The 16366-nt window shown below is 44.6% G+C and overlaps 1 protein-coding gene across 1 annotated transcript in view; it reads left to right on the top strand.

Moving 5' to 3' along the window:
• LOC117598256 (cubilin-like) overlaps positions 1-16366 on the top strand; it is a 133024-nt gene that overhangs the window by 80448 nt on the left and 36210 nt on the right. The window contains exons 46-50 of the mRNA XM_053237502.1: positions 3849-3947; positions 4097-4141; positions 6771-6921; positions 7074-7258; positions 14211-14246. Coding sequence (XP_053093477.1) covers positions 3849-3947; positions 4097-4141; positions 6771-6921; positions 7074-7258; positions 14211-14246 — 516 coding nt within the window. The remainder of the gene's footprint in view (positions 1-3848; positions 3948-4096; positions 4142-6770; positions 6922-7073; positions 7259-14210; positions 14247-16366) is intronic.

Raw genomic sequence — 16366 nt, 5'->3', positions numbered from 1 at the left:
GAGAGGCTACCGATTTACTCCGCTACTCCGGCCTTGTTTCTGCGGGGTTCTTCTCACTCAGGGGGGCCCAGGGGCTCACAAGTAGAGTGCTAGCAAATGCAAATGTGCATCTTTCATATCCCGCATCCTTTCCCTTTAGGAAAAAAAAAGGCAGGCTCTGGTAATGGAATAAGAATTAAACACTCCCTTGAGGAAGGAGGCCATCGAGGTGGTCCCTCCTCGCAACATGGAGTCCGGGTTCTACAGCCGGGGCTTCATCGTTCCAATGAAGGATGGAGGGTTGCGTCCCATTTTAGAATTGCATCGTTTGAACCGCTCAGTCATGCCACTGATGTTCAGGATGCTCACAATCGATCAAGTTGTGTCTCGGATCGGGTCCAAAGACTGGTGTGTCATGATCAATCTAAAAGACGAATATATTCATATCTCCATCCTTCCCCGACACAGGAAGTTCCTGAGGTTTGCTTTTGGGGGCGAAGCTTACCGCTATTAGGTTCTTTTGTTCGGCCTGGCACTCTCACCCCGCACTCTCACGAAGTATGTGGATGCTGCTCTGGCACCTCTGTGACTCCAGGGCATCTGCATACTGAATTATATCAACGATTGGTTGATACTAGCTCAATCGGAGTAGGCAGCGGTTCGGTGTCTGGATGTCGTTTTCACCCACATGAAAGAGCTGGGGTTAAGACTAAACGCCAAGAAAAGTGTGCTTTCTCCGGTATGGAGAACCGCTTATCTGCACGTGGTGGGGATTCGACCACGATGCAGGCACGTCTGTCTCCTGCTCAGATCGAGTCGATCCTCATGGCAGTCACGAGAGTGAGAGAAGGCTGGTCACTCACTGTAAAGCAGTTCCAGAGACTGCTGGGTCTGATGGCCAACGTGATACCTTTTGGCCTGCTGTAAATGAGACCCCTACAGTGGTGGCTCAGGACCATCGGTCTGTGGAGCGGCCGCCATCTCATGTGGCACATCAGCTGCCTGGAGATGCTGGCCTTGTTTCTAGCATCGAAACACTTTCTCCCGGACCAAAGAGATCGCCATGTGTTGGTGTGCACCGACAACACAGCGGTGGTCTTTTACGTCAACCGCCAGGGAGGTCTGTGTTTGGGCCCCCTTTACGGGCTGGCGCACCAGGTCCTTGTGTGGTTCCAGGGGAAAACTCTTTCCTTTGAGAGCAGTTTACACCCCTGGACATCTCAATATGGGAGCGGACAGCCTGTTGAGGCAGGGGCCGTGGCCTGGGGAACGAGGCTTCACCCCGAGGTGGTGAGGCAGATATGGAGAGTGTTTGGCCAGGCTCAGGTGAATCTGTTTTGCGACTCAGGAGATGTCGCACTGTCCCCTCTGGTTCTCTCTGATTCATCCAGCTCCTCTCAGACTGGATACCATGGTACGGCCTTGGCCGAGGCTTCGTCTGTACGCCTTTCCCTCAATTGCTTTGCTCCCGGGAGGTCTGGAGAGAGTGTGCAGGGACGGGGTCTGTCTGTGGTTAGTAGCCCCGTTCTGGCCAGGCCGAGTATGGTTCTCGGACCTGATTTCCCTTCTCGATGGCCCTCCATGCAATATCTCTGTCAGGAGGGACCTCCTCTCACAGGCGGATTTCCACCTGCGCTCCGAGGTTGTTGAGACCATTCTCCAATCCAGAGCTCCCTCAACGAGGAAACTGTATGTCTTGAAGTGGAAACTTTTCACTTTTTGGTGCGGAGACCGCCAGCTCGACCCAGTTAACTGCCCTGTTGGTACAGTGCTGGAGTTCCTGCAGGCCCGACTCCCCGACAGGGTTGACCCACTCCACCTTGAAGGTTTACGTGGCCTGCCTGCCAAGCCCCCCCAGTGGTCAGTCTGTGGGCAGACACCCCCTAGATACACGTTTCGTCCGCGGTGCGCTCAGGCCTCTGGTACGATCTCGCATCCCTCCGTGGGACCGCGCTGTGGTGCTGGAGGCTCTCTGTAAACCTCCTTTCGAGTAGAGGAGATATCTGATCGTCATCTCACTTTGAAGACATCCTATCTTCTGGTGATTTCCTCTCTCTCTAGACAGTTGGGAATCTACAGGCCCTCTCAGTGGACCCCTCTTATATGGACTTTGCGCCCAGTCTGGCCAAAGCGTTTCTTCACCCTCGAGTGGGGTATGTTCCTAAAGTTCCCTCCTCTACACCACAGCCTGTCGTACTCCAGGCCTTCTGTCCTCCTCCCTTTTTGGGAGCCTGACCAGTAGAGGCTTATTATATGTGTCCAGTGCGAGCACTGAACGCATACGTCCACAGAGCTGCCCTGTGGAGAAAGGCGGACCATTTGTTTGTGTGCCATGGTCCCCCTAAGCAAGGTCTCCCTGCTACTAAGCAGACCCTCAGCTTAGTGGATTGTGGATGCCATCTGTCTGGCCTATGAGTCCTCTGATCTCCCCTCACCTTTGGGAGTCAAGGCTGACTCCACTAGAAGTGTGGCGGCCTCCAAGTCCTTTCTGGCAGGTGTCCATATGCAGGATATCTGCAACGCTGTGGGGTGGTCCGTGCCCCTGATTCTCGTCAGGTTCTATGGCCTCGACATGCGAGCCACTCCGGGCTCTTTTGTTCTCTCGCCCTAGCTGTGCTCTTCCACAATAGGGAGGGATTTTTAAGTCTGGTGGCGTGGGCATACTCGTTCCCATAGCGTTTCAACGCAGCTCGAGTTCTTGAAGGGGAATGTCTCCAGGTTACGTATGTAACCCCAAGGGAACGAGACGCTGTGTATTAGGGCCATACTTCCGGCATCCCTGCGAGCACCCGCTTCATTCTCGAAGCTGCCGCTGTATCCACTGCGCGTGCTTTTAAGCTTCCCGGTCGCTACGTCACCCCGCCCGTGACGTCTCGCCCATCCATTGGACTGATTACAGACGTGAGTCAGAGCGTGGTCATGCTGAAGGCGTTCCCATAGCGTTTCAATGCAGCGTCTCATTCCCTCTGGGAACCATGGTTACATACGTAACCTGGAGACGTTAATGAAGATGAATGAATGAACCCTTGCTCAGTCTGAGGAGTAATTCATTAACAATTGATGTTTAAAACATGATATTGTTAAAAATCATAAAAGTGCATTAGCACATCCCTGCTGTCCCAGTGTAAAAAAGTTTCCAGGGCAGTGTTATACTGTTGGGAAATGCCAAGCTCATCTCCAATTTCATTGAAATGTGCCTGTGAATAAACACCCTAGAGTAGGAGTGACTTTACTGTTGTCATTGGCCTCTCCAAAATTGAAGCATATTGCAGGCAGAGATCAACTAAAATTGCACTCGGCAAATGAAATCCACTGATAAAATGATGAATGAAATGAATTAGTATGATGACATATTAATTGGGATGGGAGCTCCTCATAATTCTTTTATTTACAGTTACACTTTTCTACCACTAGTTTTTTCTGCAATACACATGGTATGATGAATAGTTCTAAACATATGCACATCCTAACACACAAGATTCACTTGTCATATCACATTCTATTCATAGAAACTTGTGTGTCATATCTGCCCAGGACAATACCCCTCTCCATCAACAGAGAGCACGTACTTGTGGCCCAGTATTGGGAAAATACAAAAAAAAAAAAACTTTTTACATGCAAATAAACCTGGTTACTTTCCATCTCGCTCTCTTTACTTTCAGTTGCCCTCTGCTAATGGCCACATATGCTGACACTCTTTAGGATCCTCAAAGGTCCGGTACAAAAGTAAAGAAGCAAATGTCAGAGACAAATCATCTCTTGGTTTCTTATGACTACATTTGGAGTGCATTGTATACAATTACATACTGGGCAACCAATGTTATAGCTTATACATTTTTGGTCTTAAACATATTTTGTTCTTTGAACAGATTCCCCATCCTGCAGGTATAACTGTGGTAACAATCTCAGTGTGTGTTCCTGCACCAGTGACTGTCAGGACAACAGAAACTGCTGCTACGATTATGATGGTGAGAAAAATGTCAAGATTTAACACTTGAAAAATATCCAAAGGACACATTTGTAGATTCAATTCTTTAACATAATGTGCAACACCCATTCATATATAAATTTAAAAAAGCCTAATAATGTTTGTTTCTTAATATGATCTCTCTAACAGATTACTGTTTTACATCTGTCCCTGAAACAACACCACCATCATCAGGTACATTTACATGAACAGAAATAAAACACATAGTGTGGTGCTTTTATAAGAGATATTCAGTGACAGGGAGGTGTGATGATGCAGATTCACCGTTATCACCCCAAAGTTGATTGTTTGCCTATAACAGCATGTCTCAAAGTGTTTTATTCCTCTTGTGCAACAGCAGTTACAGTGGTTACATTTAAAAGTTGGCAATATTGTGGATATTCCTGAAACAAGTTAGTTCATGCTCTTATAACGGCTATAAACAGTCGTTCCCTCACCAAACCTTTTTTTTCTTTCTCAAAGTTAATAAGAGGGAAAAGAGCAACTAGTTATGTTGTTGAGAACTTGCAAAACTCCTCTGTTCTGAAAGTTCATCCCATGTTTCTAACATTTCTTAAATGTTAAATACATATCTCCTTACAGAAAACTTCACCAGCATCTGCATTAAGTCTCTGTGAATGAGCTGTTAGAAACCATAAAGTATTAGCATGAGTGCATTAATATAAATTATGATTTGCAGCTGAACTACTGTCAGAGCTGCTGTTACAGAAAATTAACACCTTCTAAACAAGCAGAATAAGAAGGCCCTTGTTAGTAATATACGAAGTTACAATTTTACAATCTGTTCAGTTCAATTCAATTTTATTTGTATAGCGCTTTTATCAATGGACATTGTCACAAAGCAGCTTTACAGAAGTAAATGGATTCACAAGAAATATATTGTAAATATGTGAATTTATCCCTGTGAATTTATTCCTAATGAGCAAGCCAGAGGCAACGGTGGCAAGTAAAAACTCCCTGAGACAAATCAGGAAGAAACCTTGAGAAGAACCAGGCTCAAAAGGGAACCCATCCTCATCTGGGTGCAATGGATAGTGCAATTATAAATAAATCCCTTCTATTATTGTGTACTACATGGACAAATAGTGCAATTGTGCAACTAATAAATTCATCACAGTTTTTGCAAGAAGTCCAGTTGGTTAAAATCTATCCACTGTCCACTGATGGAGTCCTGAGTACGAAGGTGCTCATGGCAGCTGCAGCCCCAAAGCCACTACAGCAATCGCAGTCCCAAGCCATTACAGTACAGCTCCCCATATGTGATCCCCAAGCCATCTCCACAGCCCCCAGGTGGCACTATCCCCAGCAATCCAAATTGTTCTTCAGGCCGTCCATATGGGGCCACCCCCAGCAGCAGCGAGCGAACTCAACCGATGAGAACTCCAAACAGAAGTAGGGCATCAGGATGGGTCAAGCAGGTCCGGAGAGCAGAAGGGGTCAGGATCACTGGCATCTCAGAAGTAGCATGTGTAGCTCGACAGAGAGTGAGGGATGGAGAGAGAGGGAGACAGAGGGAGAGATTCTTAGGTAAGCTTTTGTCCTCTAATGGTTAAGGACAATGTACTTTGCATGCAGAGTGCAAGCAGGGCCTCCAGCAAGACTAGCTATGACAGCATAACTAAAAGGGAGAGCCAGAAGCTAACACAGACATGAGGGCACCCTGGGACATAAGGCAGCCAGCCACTCCACCGTTGACAAACCTGAGTGAACTGTTTAAAGTGAATCTGTTAAAGCCAATCCTACAAGAGGGCAAAAATTAATAGAAAAATGTGAAGAAATAATGGAAGAGATAGAAGAAAATAAAAAAAGAAATGCCAAAGAAAGAAAACTACAAAAGGAGAGTGTCAAAATATGCTTCATTTGTAGCAGACAGACAAACAATTCAAAATATTAAGCAATAGTGAAATCAAAATAATGGGCAGAATGTCAGGCCATCAGCAATCAGCATCAGCAATTAGATTACACAGGACACAGCATAATCTTGAGCCGCTATGTTTGCAGGCGATAGTGCAGCTTGGGAGTTGGAGTTTGTTAGCGATTCCAGTGTTAACATGACAGAGAGAAAAGAGAAAAATATATGCATGTGCACTCCAACAAATCAAAGCCTAATTTGACAGCAAGTTAATACTTGGTGTAAAAAAAACAACATAAGGGGAAAAAATACAAAGAGAGGGGAAAATACATTGGGGACTAAAAGTCTAGAAAGTGTAAGTTGCTACTTTGGAGTAGCAAAAATTACAAGAAAAATATGTTGAAATCAAAAAGGTTTCAAAGTTAAAAATGGTGGACAGAACCATTCCTGGTGGCTTGGTGGCATAGCAGTTAGCATTGCTGCCTCACAAATCCAGGGTCTTGGGTTTGGTCCTGAGCTTGAGGTACTGTGCAGTATTGTACATGAACACACTCCCTGTGTTCACTCCCTGTGTTCATGTGGGTTTCCTTTGGGTTATCCAGTTTCTTCCCATTGTCCAAAAACATGCAGGTGCCCTGTGATGGACCGGAGTACAATCCGGTCTCTCACCTTATGCCAAGTGTTATTCGGATTGACTTCTGATCCACCACAACCCTGATCAGGATAAAGCAGTTATTGAAGATGAATGAATGAACCCTTGCTCAGACTGAGGAGTAATTCATTAATAATTGATGTTTAAAACAATATCATAAAAGTGCATCAGCACATCCCTGCTGTCCCAGTGTAGAAAAGTTCCATAACCAAATAATTAAACCTCTGTGTTTCCAGGGCAGTTATACTGCATTTACAGTGAATATAAACTGATATACAGAGAAGTTTGATATTTTTCAGATGGAGGTCCATGTGGTGGAAATTTGACTCAATCAAAAGGGGAATTTTTCAGCCCCAATTTTCCCCATAATTATCCTAATAGTGCTAGGTGCACATGGAGGCTGCAGGGTCCTGAGCAGAAGGTGGTTTCATTAACCTTCACGTTTGTTGAGTAAGAAGTTATTTTCCTTCCTTTTATTTTCTGATTAATTACAAAAGTTCATATGCAAAGGTGGTTCTCTTGTTTACTAAAATGCTAGTTTGATTTTAGCCAGTTTACTATAATGAATCTTATATTGTGTTTTTTTACTGCTCTTTCTTCAGTTTGGAGTCAAACTGGGACTCAGTCCATGTGTATGATGGTCTGACTAATGAGGATCCACATTTGGGTGTTGTGACTGCAAATCAGACAAATTCATTCAATTCCAGCAGCAGATACATGACCGTCATTTTCTCGAGTGATTGGAGCACGACTCAAAAAGGCTTTCGAGCAGAATGGGCTTTCATAGGTAAGTGTTATTTAATCTCATTACAATTCCATTCATATTGTATATGGACTGTTCAGTGCAAAAATGTGTCTTCCCCATTTTTTTTCAATAGAAAATGTAAGAAAGAGTAATGCAGACATAAGCAGTTGGGAAGTGGAAGGCTTTACCATGACAGATATTAGGTGGAGGTATTTAAATTATTGATGATCGCCATTGAACATGATATGCAGATGTTAGTAACCTGGAGGCTGCAGAGCTCTGGGTGCATGCTGCCGCATAGTGGGACTCTACCTCGAACCAGTTGTCTAAACATGGCAGTATCCTTATTCATCTGGCCATCTTGCATACAGCCATGGTTATATAGAGTGACTTTGAATTGGAAAGCATATCTCAAAAATCACCTGTGCTCTTTAGCAATGGGAACATGAACAAATGACCCCTGCACATCCACTGATGTAAACCTGTCCTGTGGCTGAATTCAATTCAATTCATTTCAATTCATTTTTATTTGTATAGCGCTTTTTACAAAGGTCATTGTCTCAAAGCAGCTTTACACAAACAAAAGTAAAGTGAAGTGTGTGTGTGTGCCGTCTCTGATGAGCAAGCAGGGCGACGGTGGCAAGGAAAAACTCCCTGAGATGGTGATAGGAAGAAACCTTGAGAGGAACCAGGCTCAACAGAGAACCCATCCTCATATGGGTTTACACTGTAGTGTGCGTGTGTGTGAGCACAATGTGTGTTGGTGTAGTCCATGGAAAACAGCTGAAGCGTTTTCGTGGCAGTATGAAGCATTGCCGGTGGACAGGTCCAGAGTGAAGGGGGGGGAGGTCTGGATCACCGGCAGCTCAGGAGTGTAGCTCGGCAGAAGGAGAAGGAAAGTGGTTAGGTACACTCACAGTCACCGTGTGGAGATAAAACTCAACATCCACGAGTCCCCCAGATCTACTCCTTTGATAAAAACACTAGTCGCTAAATGCTAGGTTAAATAAATAAGTCTTCAACCTCGACTTAAACACTGAGACCGTGTCTGCTTCACGTACATTAACTGGGAGACTATTCCATAATTTTGGGGCTTGGTAAGAGAAAGCTCTGCCCCCTGCCGTGGTTTTGGCAATGCGTGGTACTGATAGACAGCCTGCATCCTTAGAGCGAAGTAGGCGTGGCAGAACGTAAGGTACTAACATATCGCTTAAATACTGCGGAGCGAGACCGTTTAATGCTTTATAGGTTAGGAGTAATATTTTAAAATCGATGCGGAATCTTACTGGGAGCCAGTGTAATGTAGATAAGACTGGCGTGATATGCTCATACTTCCTAGTCCTAGTAAGGACCCTCGCTGCTGCGTTCTGAACTATCTGAAGCTTATTTATGCATCTAGACGAACATCCAGATAGTAAAGCATTACAGTAATCTAATCTGGACGTGATAAATGCATGGACTAGTTTTTCAGCATCACTTAGCGAAAGTATATTTCTAATCTTAGCAATATTTCTGAGGTGGAAAAATGCTAACCTGCTTACATTATCTACATGCGCCTCAAATGAGAGATTAGAGTCTATAATCACACCGAGATCTTTTACTGTTAGACTACTTGAAACAGAGAGACCATCTAAAGTAACAGTGTGATCTCTAAACTTACTTCTAGCGGCTTGTGGTCCCAGTACCAGAACCTCTGTTTTTTCTGGGTTTAGCAGGAGAAAGTTGCTTAGCATCCAGTCTCTTATGTCTATCACACATGCCTCAACTTTCTTTAACTGGCTATTCTCATCTGGCCTAGCTGAGACGTATAACTGTGTGTCATCAGCATAACAATGGAAGCTAATATTATGTTTGCGGATTATGTTACCTAAAGGGAGCATGTATAACGTGAAAAGCAGTGGGCCTAAGACTGAACCCTGCGGAACGCCATATTCTACTCGATAACGTGCTGAGTGGTCACCGTTTAAATCTACAAACTGATAACGATCGGTTAAATAACATCTAAACCAGTCGAGGGCTGAGCCCTTAATTCCTATGACCTTTTCCAGTCTGTGAAGAAGGATATTATGGTCGATAGTGTCGAACGCTGCGCTAAGGTCGAGTAAAATTAATAGACTAATGCAACCCCGATCAGAGGCTAATAGCAAGTCATTGACTACTTTGACTAATGCTGTCTCTGTGCTGTGGTGGGGCCTGAAACCTGACTGATAAAGTTCATAGATATTATTACTTTGTAGATATGAAATTAGCTGCTGCGCTACTACTTTCTCTAATATTTTAGATAGAAAGGGAAGGTTTGAAATCGGCCTATAGTTAGTTAAGTCGTTAGGGTCAAGGTCTGGTTTCTTCACTAGTGGTTTAATAACAGCTAATTTAAGTGATTTTGGAACGTACCCATTGCTCAGTGAGGAGTTAATTATTTTAAGCAGGGGTTCAGTTACGGTTCCAACTATTTGCTTAAGAAGACGTATTGGTACCGGATCTAATAGACAGGTTGATGATTTAGCAGAAGAGATGAGCGAGATTAAATCATTCTCTTCAAGAGGAGTAAAACTTTCTAAGCTCTGATCTATGGTTAGTCTATCCTCCCAGTCTATTGTATAATTTGGACTTTGGGCCTGTATCTTCTGCCTAATGTTTTTAATTTTGCTATCAAAGAATTTCATGAAATCGTTACTTTTGTATGCTGTTATTGTGGAGATTTCTGTCGATGTCTTATTCCTAGTTAATTCTGCTGTGGTGTTAAATAAGAATTTAGGATTACTTTTATTATTTTCTATAAGCGTTGATAAGTAAGTGGACCTAGCTTGCCTTAGAGCTTTTTTATAGGCTAAAATACTGTCTTTCCATGCTATTTTAAATGCTAGGAGTTTGGTCTGGTGCCATTTACGCTCTAGCTTTCGGGCGTTCTGTTTTAGAGAGCGGGTGTGATCACTATACCATGGAGCGAGTTTCTTATCTTTAATTGTTTTTCTTCTAAGTGGGGCTACATTATCTAAGGTACAGCGGAATGTCGACTCTAAAAATTCTGAATGGCATGAATAACATTTGAGCCTAAACTTACTGAACAGGAGGGCTTTTAGGAACAATTTCAGCCCTCTCAAATCTAGAATCAGACAGACACCATGCTCGTTCTGAACTAGAAAATATGTTCTGATCATGCCTCTGTCCAAGAGGAACCAAATTTCTTGGAGCAGAGCAGAAAGGATCAGGCCCAGCAGTATCAGTTTTCCAATCAGGTGCTGAGGAGGGATTGTGTTCAATGCTGAGCTGAGATGGTGAAGATGTGAGAACATCCAACAACTGTTTTGCACATCTTGATCACAGAAATATTTTCTGGTCCAGCAGCTTTCCCTGGGCTTAATCTGCATAGAGTTTTCTTCAAATCAGCTGTGCGCTGCTGCAGGGTGTATGTTCTTTCTGCAGTTTGCTAATATCCCCATACAGTTCACAGAGCACTGCTCATGGAGATGTTGAAGATGTCAGTCAGAAAGTGCTCCAGCTGGTCTTCACATCCTCTGAGCACACTCCCAGAAATATTGCCTGGAACAGCAGCTTTCTGTAGGTTGACTCAGCATAGAGTTTTCTTCACATCAGCTATGGTAAGACAGAGCACCTGGTCATTGATAGTAGGGGTGTTCTTCCTTGCCATCACGTCATTCTGTGCCTCAACCCAAGCATAGAAATTGTTCAGCGCATATGGAATGGATATATCACTGTTGCAGGTAGGTGATGTTGTTCTGTAGCTGGTGATGGCCTGGATGCCCTGCCACATGCGCCGTGTGTCGCAGCTGTCCTGGAAGTGGCTGTGGATTCCCTGAGCGAGTGTACGCTTTGTCTCTCTGATGGCCCAGAGCAATGGACAACGATGGTCACAAATCAGCTTTACAAAAATAAATATAAAATAAACATAAATAAATGTACCTGTAATTCCATCCTCTTCTTGTTGACGCTGGATAGATTAAGAGTCAGTCCAGCTTTCTCAATCCTTGCCACAGATTACAGTTGCTTCTAAAGGATTACCAAATGTTCCCTATCTGATTGTGAGATATAATCTCTTCAGCAGGTCCTGGGTATGCACCAGGGTCTCCATCCAATGGGACATTTCTGATAGAATTGTATCATGAGCTGACCTGGGCATGTGGTGAAGAGGTCTAAGGCCTATGGAAACTTCAGTACTTTCAGAAAATGGGCATGGAAGTCGTTCTGGAGTTGACTATAAGTAATTAAAGTGTGCTATTATTATTATCATTATTATTATTATTATTATTATTATTATTACTATATAAAACACAGGACCTAAGTGCTTAAACTCAGTGTGTTCATTAGGGGCAAACCAGCAACAGCTCCTATAAACAGAATTTGGAATCATGCTCTTAATTTAATTTTCTTCCTCCCGCTAATATACTCCCAGTGTAGACAGCATCGATACAAAGTTAGACAACTCATACCAAGTAAACAATGTCAACGTTGGTGGGTTAGCTTGTTTGTTATGACAAAAGATATGCACCAATATTGGACAATTTTTAAGGCATACAGATGATGTATACAATAACCATATACTAGGCCACAGATTCCAGATCCTCCTTGGGAACATTTCCAATGCGACTGTGAGTTATAATCTCTCCAGCAGTTCCTGGGTCTGCCCTGAGCTTTTCATCCAGTGGGACATGCCTAATACGCGGCATCCCTGTAAGGCACCTGAACTATATCAACCGGCTATTCTCAATTTGGAGAAGCAGCAGCCCTCCTCCAAGGCTGTTCCTTATTGTTGAGCTTTTCACCCTACCACAGACAATAAGCTGTCTGAGCCATGCCAAGCCTTTGTTCTATGTTTGATTTCCTGATTTCTTGACTTCTCTTAGTTTTCGTTTTTCATTTCTTCCTTTGCCTAGTGTTCTATTTTTGCTGATCGCCCAACCCATACATTTATTGATTCTGATTCTGTCCGTCATTCTTGGATTTGACTGTCTGCCTCTCTTCAATTAAGCCTTTTCTGCATCTGCATCCGTCTCAACTCGACTGCACCTGCCTTACGTGATAGAATACTTCTCCACCACATGGATGCAGCAAGAGGGTGTCACACCATGATAACCATGCCAGCGCTCCATCTACTCCATCTAGTTCAATCAGTGGATTTTCCTGATTCCCCTGGAACCATATGATGACTTGTCTGTGTATCTGAGAGTTTTATTTTACAATGCCAGTTTTATTTTGAGAGTCTGGAGGACCCCAAGCCTGAACAGAAGCAGTGGCTGGGGTTCATGTTGTTCTGGCTCACCAGCGCAGCCTGACAATGGGCAGAACTCCTTATTATCCCAACAAAATGGACTAACAAATTAGCCCAGTTTGTGGAACTTTTAGTTAAGGTGTTTGTGCATCCAGAGTTCTAACCCGACCTTGAAAATTTTTTTGGGAGGGCCAGCCTGCCGGGCATACCTGTTTGGCCATTCTCCACCTACTATGAGAGGGACACCAGAGACAAAGAGGAAGATAAGTCCACAGCCCAGCTCCCTTCAGAGGCTGACAGGGTAGCCTCTCCGGCAGAGCACCCTCCAGAGGCAAACAGGGCTGCCTCATTCCCTGCAGTGCTCCAGCCAGAGGCCAACAGGGCGGCATCCTTCCCTGCAGACCTCCAGCCAGAGGTCGACAGGGTGGTGACCTTCCCTGCAAAGCTCCAGTCAGAGGTTGACAGGGCAGCCTCTCTAGCAGAGCTCCCTCCAGAGGCTGACAGGGTGACCTACTTCCCTGAAGAGGTCCAGCCTAAGATCAATGAGGTGGTCTCCCCTGCTGAGCTCCAACCAGAGGTCAGTGTGGTGACCTTGCTTCCAGAGCTCCAGCCTGAGACCGATGAGGTGGTCTCCCCTGCTGAGCTCCAGTCCAAGGTCAATGTGGCAACCTCATCTCCAGAGCCCCAGCTTGAGACCAATGAGGTGATCTCTACTGCCAGGTTTCTGACGAGGCTGACGAGATGGCCTCCCACGCCAAGTTCCAGTTTGTGGCCAATGACGAGGCCTCCCAAGTTCTGCTCCTTCATGAAGCTGACAGCCTGAGACGGCCTGCTGAGCTCTGATCATGCCTGAGGTCAATGAGACTGCCTGCCTTAGGCTGACGAGATGGCCTCCTTTGCACTCCTGCAACTGACAATACGACCTCGCGAGACCTGCGCACTCCTGCAGCTGACAAGAAGGCCTCACATGCCTTGCTCCTATCTGAATCTGATGGACAAACCTCTAAAGACCAACTCACTCCTGAGGTTAATGACACAGCCTCCCAAGCCTGGTTCCCGCCAAATAACCCTAGTACTCATGTCCCAGCTCAGCCAATCGGACCCCGGCAAACCACCTACCAACCACCTGCTTCCCCCCAGTATGCCCCATGTCTGCTTCTTGGCTTCTCGAAAGGAAGCTCATATTATAGGCATTGCCTGCCTCGGGACTTCAGATTGTGCATGAACATTTTACCTACGGGGCAGGACCACCGGGGGGTTAGGGGGGAGTGTTTTTGGGCACTTCGGGGGTGACTCTGTCAGGCTGTCATGCTAAGTGTTAGAGATGATTGTGTTGAATGCTGAACTGAGGTCTATGAACAGCATCCTTACATACAGTTTAATATGTTTGCAATACAGTTTAATATGTTTACAATTTTTAGGCATGACAACAAAAGGAACCTGTGAAACAACAGCAGGTGGAGTTTTAATGTTGAACTTGATGTTGACTCTGATTTTATCAAACAAGAAAAGTGTATAATTCTAGTTGTTAACATTGTTTAATTACAAGTAAATATGTTTTCAATAAGATTTTAGTTTAACTTATATGGTTTAACTATATATGGTTTATTGTATGGTTTAATGTATTTTGTTTAACTAAAATTTTATTGTAATGTGATTACAGTGTAATGTCATGAAATGTGTTACCTATAAGAATAACTTGTGGTTTGTGCATTTGCTAGTTTGTGTGTTACTCTAATATGAGATTATTTTTATTTTTCTCAGATACTGAAATGATACAAACTCCACAAACAGAAGAAGGTATGTTTTTAAAAATGAATCTAGAAAATGACAGACAGCACTCTTAAATAATGCTGAAGCTATTCTTCATTGAAGATGAGAATCATTCACCACAGAGAACATGGATTGTGATGAAGTAACATATAATCTATTCTTACCTGCAAGAGTTACATGATGGTGTGCCAAAATCTTTAGCAGAAATGCTGGGTTAAGCCACACCATGACCTGTTTGCACTCTAGTACCCAACAGTGCATGCATTTCCCCAACTCATTTGTCTATAGCCATTCCAGCCAGATACAGAAAGTCTGCTTATACAGTAGGTAGCACATGCCCACTTTTCATTGTATTACTATTTTCATACTTGAGAGGGCATCAGGAAGGTTTGGTTGTTGCCCTAATCAGGCCTCATGTCAATAATCTCAACACTGTGTGAAGGAGTCAGTCCATTCTTCTCATGATTGACCTTTAGTCCTAGTGCTTCCACATTGTCAGGATATAACAGACTCACGTGTCTTGAAGGAGAATCGTAGGGAGACATGGGAAACTTACAGTGTACACAGGTACTCACAGATAAAAGTGAGACTATTCCTAGTAGGTGGCCAGACAAAGAGTGAATGTGAGGTGTGTGCTTATATAGAGTGCTAATGAGTGTGGTGATTGGGGACAGGTGGTGCTGGTTAGTTCTCTGGGGTGAGAGGGCGCGGACTGTTGGTAACAAAGCCTGGTGTTCCTGTGACATCTCCCCCCAATGGTCTGCTCCTGAGGACCATTGACCTTGACACAGCGGCCAACCCCTCTTACGCGGCGCTGGGCACTGGGGGTGTGAACAGTGCAATTCCGCCAGGAGGGCTGGGTCTAGTACATCCTCCGTAGGTACCCAAGATTGTTCTTTGGGCCTGTAACCTTCCCAGTCTATGAGGTATTCGAGGCGACCTCTGCAGCATCGGGAGCTCAGTATTTCTCTGATGGCATATACTGGCTGGTCGTCCAGGATCATCGGGAGAGGAGGTTCATTCACAGGATCAGGCTCTGTGGAGGAATCAGAAACAGGAAGGTGATATGGATTGGGAAGGGAGACATGGAAAGCAGGGTGAATTTTATATTGTGGGGGAGTTGTAAATGATATGTCACAGGGTTAATCTGTTGAACTATGGGGAAGGGACCAATGAATCTGGGACTTAGCCTTTTGCAAGACAGGTGCAGTCGGATGTCCCTCATGGATAGCTACACCTGCCTGGGTTGGAAATTAGGTGTTTCACTCCTCTGGGCACTGGCGTAGACCTTCTGACAGCGCGCTGCCTGTTGCAGGTGGTGATGAGCTGCTTCCCAGACCCTCTCACACTCCTGGAACCAATGGTCAACCGTTGGCACCGCTGATGGTTCCCCAGAATAGAGGGGATTGGAAGCCGAGTACACATTGGAACGGGATTAGGCCCATGGCAGGTTGGCCATTGCACTGGGGATGGTAGCCAGATGACAGGCTCACGGTCACACCTAGGAGTTTAAAAAAGGCCCTCCACACCCTGGAGATAAAAATGGGGACCTCGGTCAGACACAATATCTTCGGGAAGACCAAAGTTTCTGAACACATGGTTGAACAAGAGTTCTGCCATCTCCAAGGTGGAAGGGAGGCCTTTTAAAGAAGTCGACAGGCTTTGGAGAATCAATCAATGATAACTAAGATACAGGTATGACCATTGGAAGGAGGTAAGTCAGTTATAAAATCTACTCCTAAGTGTGACCATGGACAATGAGGAACCGGAAGGAGAAGGAGTTTACCTGACGGCAGATGTCGTGGGGTCTTGGACATGGCGCATCCCTGGACGAACCGCTTGTTGTCCTGTGCCATCCTGGGCAACCAGAATCATTCTTGCAGCAGTGAGAGGGTCATCTTGTTCCCAGGGTGGCCAGTGCCTATCGAGTTGTGCACAGATTTGATTAGTTCATTTTGCAAAAGTCAAAGTCTGCTTTATTGTCAATTCTGCCACATGTTCAGCACATACAGAGAATTGAAATTACATTACTCTCAGACCCTAGGTGCATACAGATAACACACACAAAAAAAGGATGTAAAAATACAAATGGAACATATAAATATAGTATAAATGTAGATCCACAAGGCACAACAGATAGAGTGCAA

The sequence above is a fragment of the Pangasianodon hypophthalmus genome, chromosome 10 (genome assembly GCF_027358585.1).
Source record: "Pangasianodon hypophthalmus isolate fPanHyp1 chromosome 10, fPanHyp1.pri, whole genome shotgun sequence".
Classification (NCBI taxonomy): Eukaryota; Metazoa; Chordata; class Actinopteri; order Siluriformes; family Pangasiidae; genus Pangasianodon; species Pangasianodon hypophthalmus.
Note: the sequence above shows the minus strand (reverse complement) of the source record. Positions and strands in the feature narration are given on the sequence as shown.